Source organism: Pristiophorus japonicus, chromosome 11 (assembly GCF_044704955.1).
Source record: "Pristiophorus japonicus isolate sPriJap1 chromosome 11, sPriJap1.hap1, whole genome shotgun sequence".
In the NCBI taxonomy this organism is placed as follows: domain Eukaryota; kingdom Metazoa; phylum Chordata; class Chondrichthyes; family Pristiophoridae; genus Pristiophorus; species Pristiophorus japonicus.
In genome coordinates this window covers 206,809,062-206,829,355 of record NC_091987.1, presented here as the reverse complement: position 1 = coordinate 206,829,355, position 20,294 = coordinate 206,809,062, and the positions used below count along the sequence as shown (strand labels likewise).

At 46.8% G+C, this 20,294-nt stretch overlaps 1 protein-coding gene across 4 annotated transcripts in view; it reads right to left on the bottom strand.

Annotated features, from left to right (window-relative positions):
• Positions 1-20,294, bottom strand: part of LOC139276451 (E3 ubiquitin-protein ligase DZIP3-like) — a 108,232-nt gene that overhangs the window by 73,453 nt on the left and 14,485 nt on the right. For 3 of the 4 annotated variants that reach the window (XM_070894457.1, XM_070894458.1, XM_070894459.1), the window contains exons 4-8: positions 14,740-14,827; positions 14,073-14,123; positions 11,399-11,528; positions 7,690-7,772; positions 587-681 (exon numbers count right to left, since the gene is read on the bottom strand). In XM_070894457.1, the coding sequence (XP_070750558.1) occupies positions 587-681; positions 7,690-7,772; positions 11,399-11,528; positions 14,073-14,123; positions 14,740-14,827 (447 nt within the window). Of the gene's footprint in view, positions 1-586; positions 682-7,689; positions 7,773-11,398; positions 11,529-14,072; positions 14,124-14,739; positions 14,828-20,294 lie in introns of those variants that run through there. The other variant, XM_070894460.1, reaches the window with a different exon arrangement.

The window sequence follows — 20,294 nt, the reverse complement described above, 5'->3', positions numbered from 1 at the left end:
ACTGGAGTTCAGGACTGGAACATCGGGTCCTTCATTGAAACATCTGTGAACTCTCGTAGAAGCAAGTTATCCTCGTTTGAGAGACCGCCTATGAATGGGTGAGCAGGACTTGGTGCGAGTTAGGGCACAGGCAGCCGGGTTTCAGTGTTTCTGATCAGTAGTCAGCGACCCATTTTACTGTGTGCACGGGTAGATGTTAGGCCGAAGGAGTGAACACTCTGCTGGTACTCAGTGTCTCGGCTCTGTTATGTATGTAAACATTGTAACTGTGTAAGACTTGCCACCAGAGGGCGCAACTGTTGGAGGCCCAAGGGTCACCTGCACACCTCATGCAAGGTAGTATAAAAGGTTGTCTGCCATGCAGCTTAGGCACTCTGGAGTTGTATTAAAGAGACTAAGGTCACATCAGTTTTAGCTCACGGTACTCAGTCTTGTGGAGTTCTTCCATACCTAACAGGCTCAGTCATGAAGAAGTGCCATTTGAGTGAGCTACCAGGGGTCACAAGTGTCTGAAATTAGCAGCTTCAGGAAAGGAAACTTAATAATAAAATACTCTTGTAGCCAAAGTGGGAGTGGTGAACAGTACCTTGTTTCGACTGCCTTGCTGTAGGTGAGGATGGCAGCTTTGAATTCACTTATATTCACTTCACCTTCGCCTTTGCTCTGAAGGTGCTCAATCTTCTATTAACAAAACAGACAAGATAATGGTAATGATAAACCCTCCAATCTAAACTGTCGCACACCCCTTCAGGCAGAGTTTGCGCCTTTTAAATATACCTGGCTGGTCCCTGATGGCTCAGTGGCCAGGTGTGGAACCGAGCTGTACAGGCCACAGAGCCTCAGTACCTGGCCTGTGCCGGGAACGGAGATCAGCTAATGCGGCAGTGTGCACATTGCAATTGATCTCAATGTTCCAGGGCTGGGGGGGGGGGGTGGAGAAGAGGGGAAGTAGAAAAAGTATTTGGGGGGGGGGGGGGGGGGAAATGGGGAAATTAACTACAGTTCCTGCTCCTGATCTGGAAGTGCATGTGTGTCAATGCCAGATGAGCAAAGGAAGCTAGATAAGGCCATGAGGGAGAAGGGAGTAGAAGGTTATGCTGATAGAGTTAGGTGAGGAATGACAGGAGGAGGCTCGATTGGAGCATAAACTCCAGCATGGCCTGGTTGGGCCGACTGAGCTTTTTCTATGCTGTATATTCGATGTAATTCTATGATATTGAGCAGACCACTGACATTCACTGTCCAGGCACACGGGTGAAAAATGGCCACTTGAAAGAGGAAAGAAAGACTTGGATTTATTTAGCACCTTTCACGATCACCTGACGTCTCAAAGCGTTTTACAGCCAATGAAGTACTTTTGGCGTGTGATCACTGTTGTAATGGGGAAACGCGGCAGCCAATTTGCGCACAGCAAGCTACCACTAACAGCAATGTGATAATGACCAGATAATCTGTTTTAGTGATGTTGATTGAGGGATAAATATTGGCCAGGACACAGGGGATAACTCCCCTGCTCTTCTTCAAAATAGTGCCATGGGATCTCTTACGTCCACTTGAGAGAGTAGACGGGGCCTCGGTTTAACATCTCGTCTGAAGAAATTAAACTTTTAATTAAACACTGAAAGCAAGACCTTCAAAGTCGTGGGAATATTCAGTGTATAAAGACTGGAACATTGAAAATAATTGGTTATGGCATCCTACACTCATAATCTTCCCATAATATGAACAATGTGACCACCAGACCCTTGGACTTGGATAGGGTTACTGGAGACAATCGTCTCCTCCGGAACTGTCGCCACCTTCAGGAGAGGAGGAATAAGAGCAGATAGTTGGTGGGGGAAATATATACTGGAAGGTGACTGTGGATGGGGGTACTCTTAGAAGGTGGATCCCACAGCAATCCACAAAGGAGTAAGGTTCCCCTGCAAAGAATAGGCCAGAGAAAAAAAACATTTCTTTACACAGCGAGTTGTTGTGATCTGGAATGCACTGGTGGAAGCAGATTCAATAGTGACATTCAAACAGGTAAATACTTAAAGGGAAAACATTTACAGGGCTATGGGGAAAGAGCAGGGGAGTGGGATTAATTAGAATAGCTCTACCAAAGAGTCGGTACAGGTTCGATGGGCCGAACGACCTGCTTCTTTGCTGTATCATTCTACGGAAACAAAATGTGAGTACGCAGATAAACATCAGGAAGTTATTCAGCAGAGTCCCATTAACACTGACTCACTCGCTGCATGATGCAAACAAGCGGCTAAAAGCACACTCGACGGGCAGGCAGAGCTTTGGAGAGTGCTCTTGAACCATAAGAGAGGACATCTGATGCTTCTCTTCCAACCTGTTGCTCAGCTTTTCACATTCAGGATGAATGTCACTAAGTCTTGCCTGAAGCCGAAATTTTATTGACTCAAAAATATTTTTAGGCATCTGGCAATGAATGACTGCTGCCCTGCCAACAGGCTACCTCGCCTGAGTGCGTGGAGCTTTACACAACGAGCAATAGGCAAACTGTCCAAGTAACACAAGGAAGTTCTACACACAGAAAGAATCGACACACTTCTGCAAAAGGTAGTGGAGGCAAAAGATCAGGAATTGCGATCAGAAAAAGTTGAATAAGATGATGGGTGGGATGAAAGCGGATTCATACAAACGATGACAGACAGGTAAAGATCCTCTGGTCTGTAATGTATTCCTTCATAGTTTCTTTGCTTAAGAAGTCACAGCAACACATCGCCATGAAGAATTAGTTGGTTTATTAGCAAAGGTTTAACAATCACACTACACATTACCAGATCATCCACCAGGCTCACAACCACCTGCCTCATCGTGGATCCCCTGAACCCAACTGGCTGGGGTTTTATTGAGTCTTCTGAACATAAGAACATAAGAAATAGGAGCAGGAGTGGGTCATTTGGCCCCTCGAGCCTGCTCCGCCATTTAATAAGATCGTGGCTGATCTGATCATGGTCTCAACTCCACTTCTCTGCCCGCTCCCCATAACCCTCAACTCCCTTATTGTTCAAAAATCTGTCTGTCTCCATCTTAAATATATTCAATGACCCAGCCTCCACAGCTCGCTCTCTGGGGCAGAGAATTCCATAGATTTACAACCCTCCGAGAGAAGAAATTTCTCATCTCAGTTTTAAATTCTGAAGCTATGTCCCCTAGTTTTAGTTTCCCCTATGAGTGGAAATATCCTCTCTGCATCCACCTTGTCGAGTCCCCTCAGTATCTTACATGTTTCGATAAGATCACCTCTCATTCTTCTTAACTCCAATGAGTATAGGCCCAACCTACTCAACCTTTCCTCATAAGTCAAACCTCTCATCTCCAGAATTAGCCTAGTGAACCTTCTCTGAACAGCCTTCAGTGCAAGTATATCCTTCCTTAAATACGGAAACCAAAACTGTACGCAGTACTCTAGGTGTGACCTCACCAATACCCTGGGCAGTTGTAGCAGGACTTCTCTGCTTTTATACTCTCTCCCCCTTGCAATAAAGGCCAACATTCCATTTGCCTTCCTGATTATTTGCTGTACCTGCATACTAACTTTGTGCTTAGGACTCCCAGGTCCCTCTGTACTGCAGCACTTTGCAATTTTTCTCCATTTAAATTATAACTTGCTTTTCTATTTTTTCTGCCAAAGTGGATAACCTCACATTTTCCCACATTATACTCCATCTGCCAAATATTTGCCCACTCACTTAGCCTGTCTATATCCCTTTGCAGATTTTGTGTGTCCTCCTCACAATTTGTTTTCCCACCCATCTTTGTATCATCAGTAAACTTGGCTACATTACACTCAGTCCCTTCATCCAAGTCGTTAATATAGAATGCAAATAGTTGAAGCCCCAGCACCGATCCCTGTGGAACCCCACTAGTTACTGTTTGCCAACCGCAAAATGATCCATTTATCCTGACTCTCTGTTTTCTGTTAGTTAGCCAATCCTCTATCCATGCTCATATATTACTCCCAACCCAGTGATCTTTTATCTTGTGCAGTAACCTTTTATGTGGCACCTTATCGAATGCCTTTTGGAAATCCAAATACACCACATCCACTGATTCCCTCTTATCCACCCTGCTCGTTACATCTTCAAAGAACTCCAGCAAATCACGTAACTGGTTAAACCACTCACAACTCAACAGCTCTACAACTATTTTAGTTGATAACCATAAATCGAGTGCCCCCTGATTAAAGGGGGGCACTAAAACCGACACATTAAACAAATTAAACTTTTGACGGTAAATTTAAATCAAATTAAAAGTTGGTTGCCAGGGGCGATGATGCACTCCAGTCCCTCCGGCGCCCACCTCTCACGGAAGGCCGCGAGCGTACCGGTGGACACCGCGTGCTCCATCTCCAGGGACACCCTGGCTCGAATGTAACCGCGGGAGAGGGGCGGGCAGTCGGGCTGAATGATCCTGTCGACCGCCCGCTGCCTGGACCAGCTGATGGCCCCCTTGGCCATGCCCAGGAGCAATTCAAAGTAAGGCCTTCCGACCTGCCCGCTCCCCTCTGCACAGGTTGCCCAAAGATCAGGAGTGTGGGACTGAAGTGCAACCAGAATTTGAGGAGCAGCCCCTTCAAATATTGGAAGAGGGGCTGTAACCTCACACATTCAACAAAAACATGGAACACGGACTCCTCTAGACCACAGAATTACAGGAGGCCTGGGAGTCCGTGAACCGACTTAAAAACTTATTGCACGGGACTGCCCTCAACAGCTCCACCGGTGCATACACTACAGTAGGGTCATATGAACGATGACAGACAGGTAAGGACCCTCTGATCCACTGAGCCAGTTCCACACAATTGCAATTGTTGTGTATCACAATATATACTCTCCCCCCCACCCGAAACCATGCAATATATAGGGGCTCAATTTTCCTGGGTCATTTGCGTCGTTTTTTTGGTGCGCACCATTTTTTGTGGCGTAGGTATTTAAATCAACGGTTCCCCCCCAGGAATCTGCGGCGGTATAACTGAGTTAGTTGCGATTTTTTAATGTTAGGTTTTTTTGACATCATGTCTGTGCCAGCTTTGATGATTTTTCACAGTTTGACCCAAAAAATGTTCTGCTAGGTCGGCGTATCTGGCCACTCCCGAAAAACCTTCTGCTGAGTTAACAGAAAGCAGAGCACATTGAGCAATGTTTTTCATCAAAGTTTTTGGAGGGAGTCAAGAACACTTTAAACATCCATAATAAAGATGACATTTTTTTTAACCTTCCAACGGAGTACATGGAAGTTTCATGGAATTCTGAAATTGTAATTTTATTTTTAAAACTCACGCCACCACCAAACATCTTCAAACAGGGCTGGATGGTCGGAATATCGGCCGGCAGAATCGGCCCCGCTCCCAGACACAGGGGCCCGGCTGCAAAACAAGCCTGGGTGGGGGGGTGGGGGTGCGGCGAGGTGGGGATTGGAAGACTGAGCCCGGGGAGGGGCAGTCACAAGACTGCAGGGTGTGGTCCACGCAGACCTTGGAGAGAGACAACAAAGAACTTGTCTTGCCTGTCTTCCTGCCGTTTTGAGCTTCTTGCAAAGGTAAAATTTAACCATGGGGGCAATACTGACAATGCCATACCTTTTGCGAGCCTTCTGCATCATGGAGCTACGGAGGAGCCTCGGAAGGTGGGGCCCTGGGTGTGCTCGCTGCACCACACCACTAGAACCCGCAGCCTCAGATGATAGGAAACCATGGAATAGAAACATAGAAAATAGGTGGAGTAGGCCATTCGGCCCTTTGAGCCTGCACCACCAGTCAATAAGATCATGGCTGATCATGCAACTTCAGCACCCCATTTCTGCTTTCCCTCCATACCCCTTGATACCTTTAGCTGTAAGGGTCACATCTAACTCCCTTTTGAATATATCTAACGAACTGGCCTCAACAACTTTCTGTGGTAGAGAATTCCACAGGTTCACAATTCTCTGGGTGAAGAAGTTTCTCCTCATCTCGGTCCTAAATGCCTTACCCCTTATCCCTCGTGTGTGACCCCTGGTTCTGGACTTCTCCAACATCGGGAACATTCTTCCTGTATCTAACCTGTCCAATCCCGTCAGAATTTTATATGTTTCTTTTAGATCCCCTCTCATTCTTCTAAATTCCAGTGAATATAAGCCTAGTCGATCCAGTCTTTCTTCATATGTCAGTCCTGCCATCCTGGGAATCAGTCTGGTGAACCTTCGCTGCGCTCCCTCAATAGCAAGCATGTCCTTCCTCAGATTAGGAGACCAAAACTGCGCACAATACTCACCACCAATGTCCCCACCAACACTCAAACCACTAGTGACGCGAGGGGCTGGCACCTCAATGGGCGGCACCTGCACCAAAGTCAGTAAAATGGTGGGGGCTTCCTCCATCTCCATCCCCTCCCCTCCCCCCCGTGCTCTTGGTCTGGAGGGCGGGATTGGAAGATGTTCTCCTCTGAATCTTTTTCTGCCTCAAGTTCTGCAAAATATAACAGAACACAGACAAATGGTTAGCAGCAGAGGAGGGGGCTGGGTGGGTGGCATGAGTAGGCACACACCGCGCAGGCAGGTGTGAAGAACCATGATAAATGATAGCACATTGCATCAACCGAAGCGTAGCTGATGGAGACATCCCCATGAACCGAAGCATGGCTAGCCCGGGCAGTACTTAACACTTAGCAAAGCCAGACTGTGGAATTTACAGGACTTACCCTCTCCCTCGAGTGTGGGCCCAGCTTGTGCAGTGGTGGTTGCTTTTCTCCCGGCAGGACCCATCAAAGCAGCGACCCTGTCTTCCAAAGGTGTCAGTGGGTGCAGATTTGCCGGGCCTCCTCCTGTTCGAGTTCTTTCCCTTTTGTTATGTGCCACCTTCCTCTGCAAAGATGAAAATGCAACTTTTTAGAGAGGGTGTCTTTCCGCTGGGTGTGACATATACAGCTGGTCACATTTACAATTGCAATTCCATTGAATAAATGAAAATATTACTTACACTAACTACTTGACCAAGGTCCTGCTACTTCTTTTTGCACTGGCCTCCAGACCTCGGGGTGGTCACCATTGCACAGTAATCTTCTGCAAGTTGGTTCCAGCGTTTCTTCATTTCTTTGGGTGGAACTTTTATGTGACCTCTGCTGGTGTCCAGCTCGTGCCATCTGGCCTCACTCACAGTAACTAGTGCCTCCACTTCATCCTACAAGAAACTCGTGGTCCTTGCATCTTCTATTGCAGCTCTCGCACAGCACTCAACATTCTCACACACGCAAGTGGCTCTTTAAAAATAGCCGATTGCAGACCCGGAGCTGTGCTGCGCATGTGCGCCCATTGGGATCACGTCAAAAACTTCCTATTTTTTCTTGCGCACGCGCAGAAGGTGCAGCATCGTTTTTTCGGCGCAGACAGCAGGCTCCACCCGACCCCTCCGAGGCAACTGGACACGCTGCACGGCGCCAAATTTGAAAAACACAGCGGGGAAACTTTGGACAAATATTTTTGCCGTATTTCTGGCCTAGAAAAATGGGCGTAACTCTGGCAATATGCAAAAAAAACGGGCTTGGGGAAAATTGAGCCCATACTCTGGTGGGTCTTCCAGACTCTGGTGACCAGTGCAAGACAGTGAATGTACACATCTACAATATACATGTGAAAGTACAGTCTTGTGTGTGTGTGTGTGTGTGTGCCACTCAATGAAAACAAAAAGGTACTTACCTGGTCATTTGATTCACAATTTCTTTCGAAGTCACTGAGCACAGAATCCCCCTCGGCAGCAAACTTCTTTATATAATCTGCAACTGAACGGAGGAAACAGCAAGGCATGACTGCCAGCAACAAAACACCGTGGCTGTGAATGGAGTAAATGAAAAAGAGCACCATGTTCCCCGAATAGCGAGCTTGTAAACTGTGGCCGTTTCTCCTTTGGTTGTTAAAGGAAATAAATAAATTGCTGTCCTGTGGTTGGTAAATGCACTAATCAGTCATTTCTGCAAGATACTGGAACCATACAGACCAGAGATTACCTCAGTTCAATCTTCGGCTTGTGTTGAGCTAACTGCTCCCAGTCAGGACCGAGTTATGGATGTTATACAACTGGCCTCAGCACCCAGGTCTCCCATCCTTATTGCTCTCCAGTGACCCCTGCTTGGAAAGTGTACGTGTGGGGGACAGGGCTGTGCTTAGCTTGGATAGGAGATAGTAGCAGGAATCGGCCATTCGGCTCCTCGAGCCTGCTCCGCCATTCAATAAGATCCTTGCTGATCTTCTAGCTCAACTCCACCTCCCTCCACTCTATCCCCATATCCCTCGATTCCCTTAGTGCCCAGAAATCTAACGACCGCACTCCTGAATATACTCAACAACTGAGCATCCGCAGCTCTCTGGGGTAGAGAAATAGGAACATATCTCCCATGGTTGAAGAGCCGGCCAACACTCATTGTGGGCTAGAAATTCCGTTTTGGGCAATATCGTTTTTTTCCCGTCATTTTTTTGGAAAAAATACCACTAAAAATGTCGCCATTTTTTAAGGGGGTAAAATTGGCAAAACAAAATGCGCCCGATGGTAAAAATCAGCGTTGCACGAGGATTAGCGGTGGAAACTATGGTCCTTGCAAACTTTAGCCCGTGGGGAATCACCGCCAAAAATACAGGCCCTGGGAGCGGAGAGAAAACAAAAACTAAATTGTTAAAAAAAATTTTTTTAATTTTAAATCAGAAAACATTCAATATACACTTAACTAATGAATCGCTGAAAAAAAATAAAAAATAAAAACTTCAACTTATCTTTTTTGTAGGTCTTCATACCTCACTGATGTTTCTGGGGCTTCAACATTGGCTTTCCTCGGGCGGTGTTTTCTCACCCCGAGTACGGGTTCGCCGAACGGCAAATTTTAAGCGATCGCCTTTTTTTGGGCGTTGCACATCATTGATCCACTTTTCGACGATATTTCAAAACCGCCAGCCATTAACTTTGGCCAATTTAGGCGAGTACCTTCTACCGGCAAAAAAGGCAGAATATTGCCGAAAAAACGTGCCCAAGGCTGGCCAATTTCTCCCCCATTGTCTAGACTTACACATGAAGCAATGCCATTTTGGCAACATACCCATGGCACTATGCCCACCATCAGTCATCGGCCATAATAAAATTATTTTAAAAATAACAGGAATAAACCCCACAGGTAATTTTACAAAAGACTCGGAGCTGTGTTACTGAACGAAAGCTACCCATTAGCTCAGCGAGGAAACACTGCCAGTTTAGTGAATGTTGCCGAGGAAACGAAGGTACATGTGACTGGTCCAACAAGCAGGTTTGTTGCAGTGCATTATTGGTTTTGCGTTATTGCTGCAACATTGATCAGTCACGTTCTTTCCCACCCAGCTGTTCAGTCTACAGACAGGAGGGAGGGCTGTTCTGGGCCAGATTCACAAGACCGGCTATCCTCAATGGACATTTCGCTGTCCCTCCAACACTCAACCACCCTCAATGGACATTTCACCCTCACTCCAATACCCAGCCTCCCTCAATGCACAGTACACTCTCCCTCCAACACCCAGCCTCCCTCAATGGACATTTCGCCCTCTCTCCAATACCCAGCCTCCCTCAATGCACAGTACACTCTCCCTCCAATACCCAACCTCTCGCTATGCATAGGTTCCTCTCCCTCCAACACCCAGCCTCCCTCAATGGACAGATTCCTCCCTCCAAAACCCAGCCTCCCTCAATGCACAGTACACCCTCCCTCCAACACCCAGCCTCCCTCATGGACAGGTTCCTCCCTCAATGCACAGTACACTCTCCCCCCAACACCCAGCCTCCCTCAATGCACAGTACACCGTCCCTCCAATACCCAGCCTCCCTCAATGCACAGTACACTCTCCCCCCAACACCCAGTCTCCCTCAATGCACAGTACACTCTCCCTCCAACACCCAGCCTCCCTCAATGAACATTACACCCTCACTCCAACAACCAGCCTCCTTCAATGGACAGTACACTCTCCCTCCAACACCCAGCCTCCCTCAATGGAAAGTACACTCTCCCTCCAACACCCAGCCTCCCTCAATGAACAGTACTACCTCTCTCCAACACCCAGCCTCCCTCAATGAACAGTACACCCTCTCTCCAACATCCAGCCTCCCTCAATGGACAGTACACTCTCCCTCCAACACCCAGCCTCCCTCAATGAACAGTACACTCTCCCTCCAACACCCAGCCTCCCTCAATGAACAGTACTACCTCTCTCCAACACCCAGCCTCCCTCAATGAACAGTACACCCTCTCTCCAACACCCAGCCTCCCTCAATGGACAGTACACTCTCCCTCCAACACCCAGCCTCCCTCAATGGACAGTACACTCTCCCTCCAACACCCAGCCTTTCTCAATGACATGCAGCAATACTCATGGCTCCATTGTTTTTTCTTGCCTCGAGGGTGTCTATATTTCATCCGGGCTTTGTTTTTATCTTACACTTCAGGAACATAGGAATTGCTAAACAAAAAAAAAGTCCAAAGTCCAGCTAGTTCACCTTCTACCATCCCGGTAGTCGCATGATTCAACGATAATGGAGTTGTTGACTAATGCCCGCAGTCAAACTCTGTCAATTAGTCTACAACAGACCCAGGCATGAGACAAAGAAAACCCCAGTGGTGGAAAGATTTGGGAACCACAGGTGCAAATACACCTGTTGCTCCCAAGCACTCATCATCATCATCATCATAGGCAGTCCCTCGGAATCGAGGAAGACTTGCTTCCCAAGCACTCTACACTTACCACAAGTCATGTCTCAAATTACTCATACACTATATCACAAAATATTGCCTCCCAGCAACCCCGAAAAAGGTAGGTTTTGCTGATGTAAATGACAGAATAAGACTTGTATTTATATCGCGCCTTTCATGACCTCAGGACGTCCCAAAGCGCTTTACAGCCAATGAACTACTTTTGAAGTGTAGTCACTGTTGTAGTGTAGGAACCACGACAGCCAATTTGCGCACAGCAAGCTCCCACAAACAGAAATGTGATAATGACCAGAGAATCTGCTTTTTGTTATGTCGATTGAGGGATAAATATTGGTCAGGTCACTGGGGATAACTCCCCTGCTCTTCTTTTAAATAGAGCCATGTGATCTTTTACACCCTCGCAAAAGAGCAGACGGTTTAACATCTCATTCGAAAGATGGCACCTCCGGCATTGCAGCGCTCCCTCAGCACTGCACGGGGAGTGTCAGCCTAGATTTTTGTGCTCAAGTCTCTGGAGTGGGACTTGAACCCACAACCTTCTGACTCAGAATGCGAGTGTGCTGCCCACTGAGTCACAGCTGACAGAATAATTAAAATGAATTGGGGCAAACACCACAAAAGGGTATCCAAAAGGACACTTTAAAAAAAAAGTCATTACTTGCGGTCTCATTGAGAAGGAAACTTACAGTGTGCCAGCAGTATTGAGAGGGCAGTGTTCCTCTGGAGGTCTGTCCAATGAGGGGCTATGTTGTCAATCGGAATTTGATTTATTAAAGGCTTTGTAGAAGAGATGATCTCTTTCAGTTCAGAGTCATCCTAGAGAGAAGACACAAGAAGAAAGTGTAAATCCCCCTTTGTTAGGAATGATCACTTGAGCGATAAGGGAGTAAAGGGTTATGGGGAGCGGGCAGGGAAGTGGAGCTGAGTCCATGATCAGATCAGCCATGATCTTATTAAATGGCGGAGCAGGCTCGGGGGGCCAAGTGGTCTACTCCGACTTGTATTTCTTACGTTCTTATGTTCCCTCAAAGGTTAATGTCACCACCATGGAAACCATGGTACAATTGCAGCTTGGGTATAGGAAAGGTTAAAAAAAAAACACTCATGGTTATTACTCCTTAGCGTTTTCCAGATGGAAGCGAGTCTGTGAGTAACCAATGGATGATCAATCCGGCTGGTTTGTGATGGCTTTTTTCCGTCATTTTTCGGAAAAAATACCACTAAAAACATCGACATTTTTAAGGGGGTAAAATTGGCAAAAAAAATGCGCTCGCCAGTCAAATAGTCTGTCAACTGTAGGTTTTAGACATATTTAACATAAAATGGCTGACATAGATTGTCATGAAATGGCTGATATAATATGCACTATGGGAATGTGGAGTTAACTTGAGTTAGAAAGATAGGCACTTCACTGAAGACAGGTTGTCAAGACAACATTGGTCAGACATTCCTGTCGTCGGCTCACTAAATTTTTTCATGAAATGAGGAGGAAGAACAGGGTTTTGTCTGTTATTAACCACAATATAAATTTAAGACAGCATGAGTAATGGAATAGATAATGACATTGATGTTTACACTAATGTTACAATAAATTACATAATTAATAGTAGGCAAGTTAGTTCAGGGATATTGCGAACATTACTGATGGAAAGCAACTGAATGCAGCTAGATACCAGGGAATGTGTCCTTATAAAATCACAGATCAGAAAAGAAAAAAAAGGAAAGGCTTGCATTTTATACAGCACCTTTCTCGACCCTAGACATCCCAAAGCGCTTTACAGACAATTAAGTACTTTTTTTTTGAAGTGTAGGCACTGTTGTAATATAGGAAACGCGGCAGCCAATTTGCGCACAGCAAGCTCCCACACGCAGTAATGTGATAACGACCAGATAATCTGTTTTAGTGATGTTGATTGAGGGATAAATATTGTCCAGGACACCGGGGATAACTCCCCTGCTCTTCTTTGAAATAGTGGCCATGGGATCTTTTACGTCCTCCTGAGAGAGCAGGTTTAACGTCTCATCCAAAAGACGGCAGTGCAGCGCTCCCTCAGCACTGCACTTGAGTGTCAGCCTAGATTTCTGTTCTCTGGTTGATAACCAGAGGACAAACCCAAGATAAAAGGCAAAAGAACCAGGGGTGAGATTAAGAGTGTTTTCTTTAAGTACTTATTTTTACGCGGCGACTTGTTACGATCTGGAACGCACTGCCTGAAAGGGCGGTGGAAGCAGAGTCAATAGTAACTTTCAAAAGGAAATAGATTAAATACTTCAAAAAGGAAAAATTTGCAGGGCTACGGGGAAAGAGCAGGCGAGTGGCACTCATTGGATCAGTCTTTCAAAGAGTTGGCACAGGCACGATGGGCCAAATGGCCTCCTGTCCTGTAATATTCTAATGAATGAAGTATTGAAATTGCTAACACTAGATTCTCAAACCTATTAATTAATAAGTCAAGGTGCCTGACAGAGAATCTTACACCAGTACTCACTGTTGAGGTGAATAATGACCATTTGTGCAAGGTACCAGAGGGTGATCACTCCCTATGGAACGTTACCCCAGCAAGGGAATCTAGACGTAGGGGAGACGAGGTCAAAGGAGAAAATAAAATCACTTGCAAAGGAACCTCGAATCAGGATGAGCCGCCCGCAAAGGCTGGACTCATCCTCTTCGTGATCTATTATCATCATAGGCAGTCCCTCGAACGAGGATGACTTGCTACCACATGGGTTCACAGATGTTTCAATGGAGGACCCGATATTCCAGTCCTGAACTCCAATTGAGTGGGTGGAAGATGCCTGTGCGTGGATTGTTTTAACGTGGGGTGGCCGTTGCACACCAGCCACCACACGGGCTTGACAGAGCTAGGCTTTATCCAGTGGCAAGGGTTAACCAGGACAACTGGAGACCTGCTATGCTGCACGGACCTAGTGTGCACACACATATCGCAGTGTGGGCTGGGCCCGTGCTGCCCCTGGGCCCTCGATTTACCACAGTAAAGACAGCATCTGCAAACACTTTTGGTTTCGTCCTTCCTCATTTCTCCTGGTTGCTGTCAACCGACGGACCAATAACTTTGGTGCACAAAATGGAGTCTCTGGGAATCAAGGGATATGGAGATCGGGCGGGAAAGTGTTGAGGTCGATGATCAGCCATGATATTGAATGGCGGAGCAGGTTCGTAGGGCCGTATGGCCTACTCCTTCTCCCTATTTCTTATTTTCCTATTAATGCCCTGGGATGACCGCTCAGTCAGTTTGGGGGAAACGCTGCCGACGCCCAGTCAGGGGCGTCCCACACGCTTTTGCAGCTCCAGCTGGCTGAATGGTTAGGTCTCAATTGGCTCCTTCACTGGTCTCTCACCTTCGCTTGTTCAAAGTTCTTCAGGAGGGCAGCAACAAACCCGCTGTGATTCTGTAATTGAACCGAGAAAGAAAGTGAGGCAAAGAACTGCTGACTGTGGAAAGGCCGTGCGCAGACTACGCACGGTTTTCATTGTGAAATGTTCCCCGTGTCCTTTTAGCCTATAAAGTTTATTGTACATAATCCCCCCCGCTCCTCCCCCCCCAAAGAACCTTCCCCTGCCAGAGCCCCTCAATTAGAGAACAGCCTTGTAATCATGCAAAGATATCCATCATGCTACGGTCAATAAAGTTAATAACTGGGCAGCGGCAACACAGGGTAAAGCTCGACGGTGATAACTTCTACAGTTGAATAGCCTATCAGCGTTCATTGTCCAAGGCACTGGACTCTGCCGGAACAATAGCGCCATGAGCCAAAGCTTTCAGGAGGAGAGGGGAGATATAAATTGGACAATATACAACCGTGCAGGCAACAGGATCCTCCTCTGCTCACCCTCGGCACTCATTCTATCATTTTGCAGTTTAACAATTTCCTGGTATAGCAAGTCCTGGAACACCGGCAGGGGATCAGACATCAGCTCCAGACCGCCATTCCAGATAGTGGTTACCTGCATTTAGCCACCAGTGTAACTGCAATGAGATTTTCAAGGCAGGAAGTTCCAACTTACACATTTTTTCTTCAGCTCCCCATACAGCGTCCACAGGATTTCCATGGTCTGGATCACCGTTAAATCCACAGCTTCATCTTTGCAGTTCCTGCAGGATCGGGAAGAAAACCAGGTTGATCCAAGTCTTAACCAAACATCCCGACTTTATCTCCCATTACAAAGGAAAAGCTTCCCTTGAGTCACTCTCACGTTCCCCACCCGTCCCTGATGTGGGTTCAAGTCCCACTCCAGGAACTTGAGCACAAAAATCTAGGCTGACACTCCAGTGCAGTGCAGGTTGAGCCTCCATTATCTGGAACCCTCGGGGCCTGGCCTGTTCTGGATAAAGGATTTTTCTGGACGAGGGGTGGTCACGTTAAAATTGGGTGGTACAGGTACTGAGCAAGGGGATATCTGGGCTGGCTGGCTTGGGGCAGGGAGTGCGGCAGAGAGATCATTGGGGGGGGGGGGGGTGGGGGCTCGGTGGATCATGGGGTCAGGTCAGCGATTGCGGGAGTCGGCAGCGAGGAAGGACTTTCATGTCGGAGCGGACGGGAATGGTTCTGGACGAGGGGTGGTTCCGGATAAGTGCGTTCTGGATAAGGGCGGTTCAACCTGTACTGAGGGAGTGCTGCACTGTCGGAGGTGCCGTTAAACCGAGGCCCCGTCTGCTCTCTCAGGTGGACGTAAGAGAGTCCGTGGCTCTATTTCGAAGAAGAGCAGAGGAGTTATCCCCGGTGTCCTGGCCAATATTTATCCTCATCTATAAATATGTTGTGATCTGGTCAATAAAAATCCTGGCTGATTCTCTCCTCCCTATCCCTGGGGCATTGTATCCAGTTGTAGGTCACTGGAGACCTAACTTGTGTGTATAGCTTGGAGACTCTGATTATACACGTGAACCATCAGGGCAGCCATTCAAAGGACCAAAATTGAGAACGGAAAAGCTTGCATTTATATAGCACCTCTCACGACCATTGGATGTCCCAAAGCATTTTACAGCCAATGAAATACTTTTGAAGTGTAGTCACTGCTGTCATGTAGGAAACGCAGCAGCCAATTTGCGCACAGCAAGCTCCCGGAAACAGCAATGTGATAATGACCAGATAATCTGCTTTTCGTGATGTTGATTGATGGAGAAATATTGGCCCCCAAGACACCTGGGATAACTCCCCTGCTCTTCTTTGAAATAGTGCCATGGCAACTTTTACGTCCACCTGAGAGCGCAGACGGGGCCTCGGTTTAATGTCTCATCCGAAAGACGGCACCTCAGACAGTGCGGCACTCCCTCAGCACTGCACTGTGAACGTCAGTCTAGATTTTGTGCTCAACTCTCTGGAGTGAACTGGAAGTCATGACCTTCTGACTCGGAGGCGAGAGAAATCAGAAACGGGGGGGGGGGGGAGCGAGAGACAGTTCGCAGCGGAAAGGAGAAAAACATTTTTTTTTTAAATGAAGTGCTAATGGAAGGTTGTTCGCAGGTATCTCTTGGTCGCTGTCAGCAGATCTGCTACTTGTCATATCAGCAAAAAAAAAAATTTCAGAGGGAGATGCAAGCTAACAATGGAGAGAGAAAATAAGCGACTAATGAAATGACAGCCCCCCCCCCCCCCCCCACCTCCCCTAGTGGTACCATGTGCTAGAGCATTAACCCACGCTGCACAGTGGCAGGACGCCAATCTGCCCACTCAATTCCCAACCTGGCAATTTCCCAAGCCTACAAGGCTGTGAAGCAGAGGGCTTTTGTTCCCTCAAGGCACAGTATAAAGCATAATACACAGAGTGCAAGCACTCTTTAACCAAGGCCCAAGTTGCCAACCCACTCATCAGTCACCTGGTAATAAAGCGACTACCTGCATGATGAATGGTACTTCAGATTTAAGGATGGAAAATGAGGCAGAGAGAGAGAGAGAGAGAGAGAGACAGCATCTAAAGAGGAACGGACTTTTTTCTTTTCATTGACATACAAAGTCCCATCGCACTATTTCAAAGAAGAGCAAGAGAGTTCGCCCCGGTGTCCTGGCCAATATTTATCCCTCAACTGATATTATAATATAGAATCGTGAAAGTAATCATCATAGGCAGTCCCTCGAAATATAGAAACATAGAAAATAGGTGCAGGAGTAGGCCATTCGGCACTTCGAGCCTGCACCGCCATTCAATAAGATCATGGCTGATCATTCCCTCAGTACCCCTTTCCTGCTTTCTCTCCATAACCCTTGATCTCTTTAGCCGTAAGGGCGATATCTGACTCCCTCTTGAATATATCCAATGAACTGGCATCAACAACTCTCTGCCGTAGGGAATTCCATAGGTTAACAACTCTGAGTGAAGAAGTTTCTCCTCATCTCAGTCCTAAATGGCTTACCCCTTATCCTTAGACTATGTCCCCTGGTTCTGGACTTCTCCAACATCAGGAACATTCTTTCTGTATCTAACCTGTCAGAATTTTATATGTTTCTATGAGATCCCCTCTCATCCTTCTAAACTCCAGTGTATAAAGGCCCAGTTGATCCAGTCTCTCCTCATATGTCAGTCCCGCCATCCCGGGAATCAGTCTGGTGAACCTTCACTGCACTCCCTCAATAGCAAGTACATTCTTCCTCAGATTAGGAGACCAAAACTGAACACCAAGGCCCAGTAGAAATGCAGTAAGACCTCCCTGCTCCTATACTCAAATCCCCTAGCTATGAAGGCCAACATGCCATTTGCCTTCTTCACCGCCTGCTGTGCCTGCATGCCAACTTTCAATGATTGATGTACCATGACACCCAGGTCTCGTTGAACCTCCCCCTTTCCTAATCTGCCGCCATTCAGATAATATTCTGCCTTCGTGTTTTTGCCCCAAAGTGGTTAACCTCACATTTATCCACATTATACTGCATCTGCCATGCATTGGCCCACTCACCTAACCTGTCCAAGTCTGTAAACTTGGAGATATTACACTCAATTCCTTCATCTAAATCGTTAATGTACATTGTAAATAGCTGGGTTCCCAGCACTGAGCTCTGCGGCACTCCACTAGTCACTGCCTGCCATTCTGAAAAGGACCTGTCTATCCCGACTCTCTGCTTCCTGTCTGCCAACCAGTTCTCTATCCACGTCAGTACATTACCCCCAATACCATGCACTTTGATTTTGCACACCAATCTCTTGTGTGGGACCTTGTCAAAAGCCTTTTGAAAGTCCAAATACACCACATCCACTGGTTCTCCCTTGTCCACTCAACTGGTTACATCCTCTAAAAATTCTAGAAGATTTCCCTTTCAGAAATCCATGCTGACTTGGACCGATCCTGTCACTGCTTTCCAAATGCACTGCTATTTCATCTTTAATAATTGATTCCAACATTTTCCCCATTACTGATGTCAGGCTAACCGGTCTATAATTACCCGTTTTCTCTCTCCCTCCTTTTTTAAACAGTGGTGTTACATTAGCTACCCTCCAGTCCATAGGAACTGATCCAGAGTCGATAGACTGTTGGAAAATGATCACCAATGCATCCACTATTTCTAGGGCCACTTCCTTAAGTACTCTGGAATGCAGCTGATCAGGCCCCGGGGATTTATTGGCCTTCAATCACATCAATTTCCCTAACACAATTTCCCGCTTTATAAGAATATCCTTCAGTTCCTCCTTCTCACTTGACCCTCAGTCCACTAGTATTTCCGGGAGGTTATTTGAGTCTTCCAACGTGAAAACAGAACCAAAGTATTTGTTTAACTGCTCCGCCATTTCTTTGTTCCCCATTATAAATTCACCTGAATCTGACTGCAAGGGACCTACGTTTGTTTTCACCAATCTTTTTCTCTTCACATATCTATAGAAGCTTTTGCAGTCAGTTTTTATGTTCCCAGCAAGCTTCCTCTCATACTCTATTTTCCCCCTCCTAATTAAACCCTTTGTCCTCCTCTGCTGGATTACAAAATTCTCCCAGTCCTCAGGTTTGCTGCTTTTTCTGGCCAATTTATATGCCTCTTCCTTGGATTTCCCCTGTTAGCCACGGTTGAGCCACCTTCCCAGTTTTATTTTTACTCCAGACAGAGATGTACAATTGTTGAAGTTCATCCATGTGATCTTTAAATGTTTACCATTGCCTATCCACAGTCAACCCTTTAAATATCACTCGCCAGTCTATTCTAGCCAATTCACGTCTCATACCATCGAAGTTACCTTTCCTCAAGTTCAGGACCCTAGTCTCTGAATTAACTGTGTCACTCTCCATCTTAATAAAGAATTCTACCATGTTATAGTCACTCTTCGCCGAGGGGTCTCGCACAACAAGATTGTTAATTAGTCCTTTCTCATTACACATCACCCAGTCTAGGATGGCCAGCCATCTCGTTGGTTCCTCGACATATTGGTCTAGAAAACCATCCCGAATACACTCCAGGAAATCCTCCTCCACCGCACTGTTACCAGTTTGGTTAGCCCAGTCAATATGTAGATTAAAGTCGCCCATGATAACTGCTGTACCTTTATTGCACACATCCCTAATTTCTTGTTTGATGCTGTCCCCATCCTCATTACTACTGTTTGGTGGTCTGTACACAACTCCCACTAGCGTTTTCTGACCTTTGGTATGTCGTTGCTCTACCCATACAGATTCCACATCATCCAAGCTAATGTCATTCCTTACTATTGCTGATTAAAGAGGAAATTAATGCAACGCCACCCCAACTCCTTTTCCTTTCTGTCTATCCTTCCTAAATGTTGAATACTCCTAGAGCCATGTCTCAGTGATGCCAATTACATCATATCCGTTAACTGCTATCTGCGTAGTTAATTCGTCCACCTTATTCCGAATACTCCTCGCATTGAGGCACAGAGCCTTCAAGCTTGTCTTTTTAACACCCTTTGCCCCTTTAGGATTTTGCTGTAATGTGGCCCTTTTTGATTTTTGCGTTGGGTTTCTCTGCCCTCCGCTTTTACTTTTCTTCTTTCTATCGCAGTGTGGGCTGGCCCGTGTTGCCCCTGGCCCCGAACTCGTGGGCTCTCCGTGAAAGTAAACTAGGCTGATCTCACCTGCAGTGGCAGCATGGGCACCCACCATTTAGCAACCCTGGGGTGGGGATGGGTGCCCACTCTTGGTTGCTTTCTTGTGTATCCCTGCTGGAAACTTCATGCGTATGTTTGCCAAGTTTAGGCTGGGCTGTGATGTCTCGCGCCCTGCCCCACAACGTCTGTGCACTCGGGTGAGATACCAGAAGGCTGCTGGCCCACATACAACTGTGTCAGGCCAAGCCCGATATTGTCCTCACCGAACGTTCTACACCACGGCTTCTTTGGCAGAACCTCCCGAGCTTGTCCCCTCCACTGCCTCGAAGGACAAGGGCAGCAGGCGCATGGGAACACCATCATGTTCCCCCTCCAAGGCACACACCACCTTTACTTGGACGTATAATGACCATCCCTATGTCGTCGTTGGGTCAAGATCCTGGAACTCCCTCCCCAACAGCTTTGTGGGTGGAGTATCTTTACCACACGGACTGCAGCGGTTTAATAAGGCAGCTCACCACCATCTTCTCAAGGGCAATTAGGAATGGGCAATAAATGCTGGTCTTACCAGCGATGCC